This window comes from Saimiri boliviensis, chromosome 6 (genome assembly GCF_048565385.1).
Source record: "Saimiri boliviensis isolate mSaiBol1 chromosome 6, mSaiBol1.pri, whole genome shotgun sequence".
In the NCBI taxonomy this organism is placed as follows: domain Eukaryota; kingdom Metazoa; phylum Chordata; class Mammalia; order Primates; family Cebidae; genus Saimiri; species Saimiri boliviensis.
This window is the reverse complement of record NC_133454.1, coordinates 102,001,620-102,011,736: the sequence shown is the minus strand read 5'-3', so window position 1 is coordinate 102,011,736 and position 10,117 is coordinate 102,001,620. Positions and strand designations below refer to the sequence as shown.

Below are 10,117 nucleotides of genomic sequence, written 5' to 3'. Positions count from 1 at the left end.
TTACACTCTGTTGGACAAATCAAGTGCAATGCATGATGCCTTTCAGAAAATGAAATATAACAAGCGGATGAATGTGTTATGGCCCAAAAAGATAAGAGCATATGCAATATGCTTAATGGTGGCAGCTGAAAGAAGACATCCTGAGCTGGGCCGGCTTTCTTCTGTTTATGCCATTGCCTGAACATAGAGAAATAGAGACTTGCTCATCGAAACTTAGCATTACCTTGGTGCTCTGCGTTCTCTATTAGCTCAGTCTTTCCTTACATCATCTTTGATTCTCTGTTTCAAGACAAAATGCTACGTGTGACTCTTTCCTCATTAGGATTATTTTTTTGGCCTACGGAAGTACTGACATGCCCACAGCCACTGGCTGAGCAAAGAAGCTCATTTCATGTGAGTTCTAAGGAATGAGAACCAATTCTGACTAAGCAGAAAATGAATATTTTGAAATTTTGTTGGGGGTGGGGGGTGGGAAGTTCAGCCACACTCCAAAAAGCCAGGAGTTGGGCAGTACTGGAACTCTCTCTTAGGATTCAGATTCTAGGATGAGATTGGCTTACTGCTGTCTTGTGTCATGTACCCACCTTTTGGCCAGACTACACTGGGAAGAACGTAGTCTCTAAAGCAGAATCTTGGTGCTACTAAATGGGGAGATGGGGAGAGGGCTGTTGAGCTGTCAGAATCAACAAGGGACATATAAATGGCTTTAAACTCTGGGGTTGCTTTCTGCAGAAAGTTGCTTGACTCGTGCCATAGACTAGGTTGAATGCCTGGACCTTTCCAAAGGCAATACTATAAAGACGTTTCCAGTGGAGAGCATAAAGTATTGACTCTCTGCTCGAGATCACAATGCATTTACCCCACTGACTTTGACTTGAGTGAAAACTAGTCAGAAGTCTCTTTTTCAGAAAACTTATAGGCTATTCAATGTAAGATTTATGTAGTGGTAATCTTATTTATCTAAACTAAAGCTTTCTGTTAATACACACTCCTATTATTTTGGGGTAAGCTAAAATAAAGGGTCCTCCAGAGGGACAGAACTAATAGGATATATGTATATATGAAAGGGAGGTTAATAGAATTGGCTCCCACAATTATAAGGCGAAGTCCCACAATAGGCCGTCTGCTGGGATAGAGAGAAGCCAGTAGTGGCTCAGTCTGAGTCCCAAAACCTCAAAACTGGGGAAGCTGACAGTGCAACCTTCAGTCTGTGGCCAAAAACCCGTGAGTCCCTGGCAAGCCACTGGTGCAAGTCCCAGAGTCCAAGGGCTGAAGAACCTGGAGTCTACTGTCCAAGAGGAGGGAGAGTGGAAGGAAGCATCCAGCACAGGGAAAAAGAAGGAAGTCAGAAGACTCTGCAAGCAAGGTAGACAGTGTCTACCCCCGCAGTGGCCATACTGAAGAGGCCACCGATTCCTTCCTGCTACCTGGATCCTTGAAGTTGGCCTGTTCTCTGCAGCCCCTAAACAGAGTTCTGAAGAGCTTTCAGTTCATGAGCTGTCTCATGGCCCTCCAAAAGAACTCAGTGTCAGCTTCCGTTGCTTGTGGACAGAAAATTCTGACAGACTTACCCTGTAAGTGTTACTGTCAGGATAACATGAGAATATGCAACGGTGCACTGTGGTCACTAAGTGTTAGCTACAGTTACGTTGCCCAAGGTAGCATGGCTAGTTGATGCTGACTGCTGGGGCTTAAACTCAGCTCCCTCATCTCCAAGGCCTCTGTTCTCCCTATTCCACTAAACTACTTCTCACGTTTCAGCTTAGTTTTTTTTAAAGTTTTACTCTGCAAGTAGGTAGGACCACATTTACCCTGGAAAACAAGAATAAGGGATGGTCTGCATTTTTTAGAAACTTTCTTGAAAGGGAGATGGGAATGCCTACACCCCCAAGGCCAGACCAACACAATGGTTAATTGAGATCAGTAATAAAGGAAAGACTGTTCTGGGCTTCCCAGAATAGCTAGATCCTTAAATTGTGGCACAAACAACTTTCAGAGCCAGCCTCCTCCCAAGAAGAGGTGTAAGAGACTAGAGGCCATGTGAGCGGCCTTGCCCTGAGGGCTGGGGTGACAATTTGGAGGCTGTCCAAACACCCTGGCCTCTAGAGCTGGCCTGTTCATATGGAATGCCAGCTCCGATGCCAATCAGCCACCCTCAGGAGAGTTACTTAACCTTACATGCCTCAATTTTCTCATCTGGAAAATGAGAACCATAGGCTTGGGGTTTTAGAAAAGTTAAATCAGTTAAGACAAGTGCCTGGGATAAAGGGCCTCTCTTGTATGTTTATTATCATTACGTCTTAGCAGGTTGAATAAGAATTTTCTCAGGTGTGAGGCTGGCAAAATGATCTGGAGTGTTTGGGTTTTCTAGGATGGACTCCCTGCTGCATTTTCCTCATTCATCCACCATGGTTTAATGGGGAATTAAGGAATCCATGTGTAACTGTATAATAACTAACATGCGCACCACACTTCAGTGAGCACCTACTGTTTGTCCCTGGCACTACTTACACATATTATCATCAAATCCATCAACCCTATGAAGTAGATACTGTCTTCATTTTATAGATCAGAGAAAATTGAGGTTCAGAGAGCTGATGTGATTTTTCTCAGGGTCACAGAGAGTCCCAGATTCAAGCACAACTCTTGTATTCCAAGACACAAGCACTATATGTCCCCAAAGGCTGCCCAGAGCCACCAGGCATGGCAAATTGTGACACATCCCTACAGAGGCTGAGCACCTGGTGAGGGTCTGATTGTTGACAGTGTGTACAGATTCAGAGCTGGAGTGAGGGAGGGAAGGGGGGCTCCTTGGGACAGAGAAGGCTTTCTGTGCTCTCTCTGAAGGGAGCAGTCTGAGGACCAACGAAACCAGGCGAACAGCACCCCAGGCACTCCAGGCCTTCCTGGCTGGAGAGGGCTATGGCAATGGGAAATGAGAAGTGCCAGCTGCAGTGGGTCAACCTAGGTTAAATAGCGCAAGTGAGAGTGCTGGACAGGAACCTCCACCCTCACATCACATTTCCTCGATGTGACTCTTCTGGGCCCTTTCCTGACAGCAGAACAATGACTGCCCTGATTGGTGAGGCTAGAGGAAGAATCAGTCCTGTCCTTGGCAAGCTCTTCACTATGATAGTAAAGGCCCTCTCCCCGCAGCCAAGGCCTGTGACTTTCTAACCTGGCCTCACACTGGGTAAACTTAAGGTAGAGGTGCAGGACTGGCAAGCCCACCTGGCTACCAAGCCAACGGCTACATCCTCCAGCTGAACCTGATCAATGAAGAGGGACTCATGTGTCCCTCTCAGTTGGTTCCAAATGAAGCCAGGGAGCAAGGACATGAGGAATCGAATCGCTCAAGCTCCAGTGGGATGGTACTTAGTGGGGAATTTGAGTGGAGAGGTAGGTGACATAGTGCTTTGGAGCCCAGGGAGGGAGAGGTTCTGTGGAAGTTGAATTCAAGACTGTTCTGTCTTTCATCACCAACTTGAGTTTCCTGGACATCTGTTTGCAGAAACAACCATAGGGTTTTGCCTTAAACCTCGTGGGTTTATTATTACCTCATAGGGGCTTTGCCTCCTGAGTGCAGTTTAGCTCAGTGTTTATTATGGCACTTGAGTTTTCTTGTGTAGTTGTTAGAGAAAACAAGTTTGTCATCAATTTCTTATTTAACCCACTGGCTACAGCTTCATGGATTATGTTATAATTAAACCATCCAGAGTAAAATCTATTTAGATTATCTTGGAGTAAGGGGGGAAAATCTGTAATTACTTTTCTCCTCAACTAGATATATACACACACAAACTATGATTTTATTGCTTCATTTAAAAAAAATAATGCAAAATCTCTTTCCTTTCTAAAGGCCTTGTATTCATAAGGGCTAATGTTGAGTACAAGCCATCGTCAGGTACTTACTCTGTCTCACTTAGTCCTGCCAGTCTAAGCAAGTAGATGCCATTACTGTTCCCATTGTATTGATGAAAAAATGAGGTTGAGAAAGGTTCAGCAACACAGCCAAACCCCAAGTCTGAGTCCAAAACCCTGGTTCTTACCATCACTATGGTTCTATAGGGGTGAAAAATTTTTTCCTCTAATCTCTTAGGTTCAGAGTCTGGGAACTGAGAATAAAACTGACAAAAACAGATTAACAGAAGTCAAAGTTTATTACACGTCATTGGAAATAGATGCTTGGTGCCGCAAAGAAAAGTCAGCACTGAGACAAAGGATCTTTTAGCAATGCAATTTTTGCTTCCTGGACTACAGGAAGGGTACTCTCGCTAGCCATGTTGGCACAAGAGTACAATGAACAAAGGAAAACACACAGATTTATCCCTTATGCATTTGGGGTCGTCCTTACTGCTGTGTTTGATCCTCGTTGGCTGGAGCCAGACCTCACAATCTAAAACCCGATTGGCTAACAACTTAAAACAGTTAAAAGCAGTGAAGAGCTGGGACATGCCTGTGAGCACTTTCAGCACAGGCATCTTGGTTGAAGAACAAGAACATAGAATAAACTACGTGCCTGTAAGCATGGCATGTTTAACAGCTACATAGGGTACGGCTTAACAAAGTTCTTAGCACACTTATTCTTTAACAAGAAAGGAAACTTGAAAGGGGAACTTTTTTACTTCCCACATGCATGTACATGGAGTTCTTACAGAAACAAAGTGAAAACTCAAAGAAGTGTCTTGAGAGCTTATAGACAATTTTAACAAAGGGCAATGAATTCTAGAAAAGTGACAAGACAAAGGAAAAGAGGTTTGAGCTTCTGAGGCAGTAAATTATAGGAAGTTAAATACATGGGGGAAACTAATGGGAGATAGGGTGTTTTTTGTTTGTTTTGTTTTGTTTTGTTTTGGAGACAGAGTCTTGCCTTGCCACCCAGGCTGGAATGCAATGCTATGATTGTGGCTCACTGCAGCCTCAACCTCCTTGGTTCAAGAAATCCTCACACTTCAGCTCCTGAGTGGCTCTAGGCATATGCCACCACAACTTTTTAAAATATTTTTTTATAGAGACAGAGTCTTGTTATGTTGCCCCTGGCTGGTCTCAAACTCTTGGCCTCAAGAGATCCTCCTGCCTTGGGCTCCCAAAGGGCTGGGATTACAAGCTGGGTGCTGAGCTATCACAGATAGCCTGTATTAGTTATACACTGAGGAGAAATACAATTCCTCAAGAGCCTCAGCCTAGTGATCACTGGTATGAATAAAGAATGACGGGTGGCTGCCAGTCAAAGTCAGAGTGCAAATACTGTGTGTGTGTGACAACGAAGTGTGGGAAGCTAAGTGTAGGAAGAAAAAGCTTCTCAGTTTTGAGATGGAGGATCTTATCAGTGAGCCGAGATCACACCATTGCCCTCAAGCCTAGGCAACAAAAGCGAAACTCCATCTCTAAATAAATAAATAAATGCTCCCCAGTTTCAGACACGCCCCTCGGTGGGGACAGCTACCTCTTGTGTTTGGACAGTTTCCAAGTACAAGTGCTTCACACACTGTTCTGTATTCTGTCTGATCACAGCCCTGAGGCGGCCTGGTTTTCTTATTTCTATTTTATAGAAAACCTACTTAGAAGTCAAGCAACTTGTCCAAGGCTACCAGCTTGAGTGTCCGACTCTCTGCACTTAGCTGCTATACAGACACACACACACACACACACACACACACACACAGTATTTGCACTGTGTGTGTGTGTGTCTGTATAGTTAAATATACATACGCATGTGCAAATGCATATGCGTATGTATATTTAACTTGTGAAGCTGACATTGACTCTTTAACTGGCTTCCACTCATCACTGTTTATTCATACCAGTTATCATGAGGCAGAGGTTCTCAAGAAAATGTATTAGTTGTTTCCCCTCATATGGCTAATACAGTTTACTCACTTGAATGAGCTGGCATGTCCTTTGGACAAAATGTCCAAATCGCTCATAATTAATGGGTGAGGTATTTGAGGTAGGGCGGACAGGCTTTTCTTTTGTCGTTAGTTCGTTGCCTGTTAGCTCCTGATGATGTCTGTGTTTGGAAGAGAACTAAACTGCATTTCACTGAAAACGCTCCTTCAGATCTGTTACAAACCAGATGAGGATCCCCTTTTCTAAATCTTCCTCAACACTGCTAAAGTCTGGCCATTCCCAATCCATCTTCATCCCCTTCGTCTGCCTCCCACAGTAGAGGATGGAATATCAGACACTCATTTTCTCAGACTTCTTTGTGGTGGGGCCGGCCAATGAGGCAATGAGATAGGTCTGCTGGTGCAGGGGGCAGGTTTCTAGGAAATACATTTTCTCCCTGATAAAACGAGAGGAAGCCTGAAGCAAGCTTTCTCCCGCAGCCCTGGCCCGCTCCCTGTTCTGGATGGGGGTAGGCTGCGACGTGGTAACCGGAGCCAGGGGAGCCGCAGAGCCTGAACGAGGCGGTGGGCGGAGTCGAGGGACGGGAGGCGGAGGCGAGCCCGGGGGCGTGGCTTTCCCTCTGCGGGGCGCGGCCTGCTGCCGGTGGGCGAGGCCACGTTCCGGGGCGTGGTCGCCCGGGCTTTGGAACCCCGCCTGTTCGGGGCGGGGCTGAGGCGAAAGGGTGGGGCCGCGCTCCGTCGGGGCGGGGCTTGTGGAACCTCGAAACCCCGGTGACTCGGGGCCTGAGCGCGCGTCTCCCGGCGCGGGGTTCCTCCCACGCAGACTCCCATTCAAACGATGCCGAAGGGGCGGCGCGGCAGCCGCAGCCACAGCCCCACCATGAGCCAGCGGTCGGCTCCGCCCCTCTATTTCCCGTCCCTCTACGACCGCGGCATTTCCTCGTCCCCGCTCAGCGACTTCAACATCTGGAAGAAGCTCTTTGTGCCGCTGAAGACGGGCGGGGCGCCGGTGGGCGGGGCCGCGGGGGCCAGGTCCCTGCCCCAGGCGCCCCCTGTCCCTGCGCCTCCGCCGCCACCCGGCCTGGTTCCCCCCAGCGAGCGCCCCGGGCCCCCGCCCTGGCCCTCTGGCCTGGCCGCCATCCCCTATGAGCCTCTGCGCTTCTTCTACTCGCCGCCGCCGGGGCCCGAGGTGGCTGTCTCGTCTCTGGCCGCCCGCTCCTCGACCCCCAGGCTTCCCTCTGCCTCCCACCCCGAGGAGCTGTGCGAGCTGGAGATCCGGATTAAGGAGCTGGAGCTGCTCACCATCACTGGGGACGGCTTCGACTCCCAGCGCTGTGCGTGACCTCGCCGGGGCCACCGAGCCCAGCCTCATTAGCCTGCCCTGGCGCCCTCCTCCGCTCCAAGCCCCGCCCCGATATGTAGCCCCGGTTTGACTCCAGTCCCCAATAGTCCCAGATCCAAAATCTATCCCCTAGCACCTAGACTCCCTTATCCTGGACTTCAACCGACTCCTCCCCCTACCACAGATCTGAACTTCATAGCCCGTTAGTCCCAAACTCTATCCTCCCTCTATCCTAAACCCTTTGGGTAATCTGGACTCTGAGCCTCCACACCTGGAACTCCATCCCCCACCACCTCGTCCTAAACTTTAATCCTCCTGTATAGTCATCCCCCTATGCTGTACTCTGGAACTCCACCCACCACAGACAGTCCCCAAGCTTTAATGTTCGGTCTTAAACAGGGGTTCTCCATGGGGGGAAAGGAAAGTAGAGAACTGCCAGTGGGAGTATCTATCTGTAGGGGGAGGTGGGGATTGTGCAAAGCCCACAAGGCCCAAGGCCGTTCCCTGGGCAGCTTTGGGACCCTTCACTTTCTCAATGCTGGAGGGCAGCCCCCCAGGGACGCTGTGGCCCTGGTGCCGCCTGGAGTTCTCTCACCAGGATTCTGGGCTGACGTTTGGCCCTGGATCAGGGCAGACCAGGTGTGCTGATGTGCGGGCAGGATCCCTTAGCCTGCGAGCTGAATGACTCCTCCCTGTTGGAGGGTAAAGTTGTTAAATGCATTGTACTTCAAGAAGGAGCTATTGCAGCCGAGGTGGGCGGATCAGCTGAGGTCAGGAGTTTGAGACCAGCCTGACCAACATGGAGAAACCCCGTCTTTACTAGAAATATAGAAAATTAGCCGGGCATGGTGGTGAATGCCTGTAATCCCAGCTACTCGGGAGGCTGAGGTAGGAGAATCGCTTGAACCCAGGTTGCAGTGATCCTGGGCAACAAGAGCAAAACTCAATCTCAAAAAAGAAAAAAAAAAGGACTTATTGCAAAATATAACTTTCAGTAGTGGTAGGTTGTCCTGCAGCCTGTCTCTCCCATTACTGTTCTGGCTAAAACTCATTCCAATTATTGTAAATCATTCCAACTATTGTATACAATGGGTTAAATTGGCTTCCCCTGCCACATAGGGAAGGGAAGTTTGAAATAACTTAAATGCTTAGGTCCATGTGGCTGTGGGAATGATCTTCAATTCATCAGACACACTGTCATACACCCTTTCTTATAGCCATGGAAGGAAAACAATCCCTAGAAAAACTGGGCTTTGCTAAGTCCTGGATTTCTTAACTAAGAAATCCAGGGGCCAGGCATGGTGGCTTGTGCCTGTAATCCCAGCACTTTGGGAGGCCAATGCAGGTGGATCATTTGAGGTCAGGATTTTGAGACCAGCCTGACCAACATGGTAAAACCAAGCCTCTACTAAAACACAAAAATTAGCCTGGCATGGTGGTATGTGCCTATAATGTCATCTACCCAGGAGGATGAGGCAGGAGAATTGCTTGAACCCAGGAGGTGGAGGTTGCAGTGAGCCGAGATTTCGCCACTACACTCCAGTCTGGCCGAAAGACCAAGACTCCCTCTCAAAAAAAAAAGAAGAAGAAGAAGAAGGAGGAGGAGGAGGAGGGGGAGGGGAGAGGAGGAGGAGGAGGAGGAGGAGGAGGAGGAGGAGGAGGAGGAGGAGGAGGAGGAGGGAGAGGAAGAGGAAGAAGAAGAAATAATCCAGGACTTAGGTGCAACTCTGACGATAAAATCCAGGACTTAGCAACTCTGACTATAAAAACACATGTAACTGGATGTGTTGCATGTGTTTTTACAGTCAGTTTTCTGTTTGTGTGTTTTTCCTCTCCCATCTTGGATCACAAATGGGTTTAAGGTCCATCGAGGAAGCACAGTTGGTCCCCAGGAGTTTGCTTTGGAAGTGTTAGGAAAAGCCCTTATCTCTATTACGGCTAAGTTTGTTTTGCTCTCCCGCAGATAAATTCCTGAAGGCGCTAAAAGATGAAAAGTTACAAGGACTGAAGCCCAGGCAACCTGGAAAGAAGTCATCTTCTCTCTCCTGAGGAGCTGCCCACCCGAGCTTGGGCAGCCACCTCCTTAGGTGTTAGTGCTTAGATAATGTGTCCCATTTGTTGTCATTTCAAAGATGGTTATTTTCTTTCTGTATTTACCGCTGTTCTTGTTGCTACCAGCATGTATTTCACATACAGTGCCCGCTTTGCGTGGTAAATCTCATGGTCTCTCTCCTCTTTATGCGCTGCAGTGGGAGCTCTCTCATGGGGTCTAGAAGCTGCTGCCCAGCCAGCATTCACGATCTCCTGAGACCGGGAGAGGGAACCCCCAACACTGCCATAGTTATGCAAACCAGAACCACAGATGTGTCGGGGGGAATCGGGAGCAACCAAGGGGGATATATATATTGGGTTCTGCTGCTGTGTCTCTGCTCAGCAAGGTTCTTTGAGGACTGGAATAATGGAGGTTTGGTGTATGGGAGTGTATGTTTTTTTCTTCCAAACATATTTACTCCTTGGAAGTGTTTCGGGTTTTGATTTGGTTTTTTCTTTTTTTCTTTTTCTTTTTAAATGGTTTTTGGACCACAAACTCTCTGAAAATCTTATCAAAGCCCTGGCCCTTCCTAGAAATTCATATATTCCAGAAATATTTATTGAATGCTTATTTTGTGCCTAGGCACTTGGGATTGGGGAGGGGGAGAGACAGATAGTAAGTATTATAAATAAGTAAATCATATGCAGTATCATAGAAGATGACATGGTGGGGGGGGGGGCGGAAAGCAGAACAAGGATTGCCAGGAGGGTCAGAGGAAGGCAGGGCAGAATTTTACATGGGATTTCTTGAAGAGGTATTATTTAAACAAGGTCTGAAGGAGGTTGAGGGTCAGAGCCATGTGGCATTCTAGGGAATGTTCCAGGCAGAAGGGCC

The 10,117-nt window shown here is 47.9% G+C and overlaps 1 protein-coding gene across 1 annotated transcript; it reads left to right on the top strand.

The window, feature by feature from the left end:
* The first annotated feature begins 6,601 nt into the window (after positions 1-6,601).
* Positions 6,602-9,736, top strand: C6H11orf91 (chromosome 6 C11orf91 homolog). The gene is made up of 2 exons (XM_003919971.3): positions 6,602-7,183; positions 9,155-9,736. The coding sequence occupies exons 1-2, from the start codon at positions 6,688-6,690 to the stop codon at positions 9,238-9,240; spliced, it is 582 nt and encodes a 193-aa protein (XP_003920020.2). The 5' UTR covers positions 6,602-6,687; the 3' UTR covers positions 9,241-9,736.
* Positions 9,737-10,117: the final 381 nt, after the last annotated feature.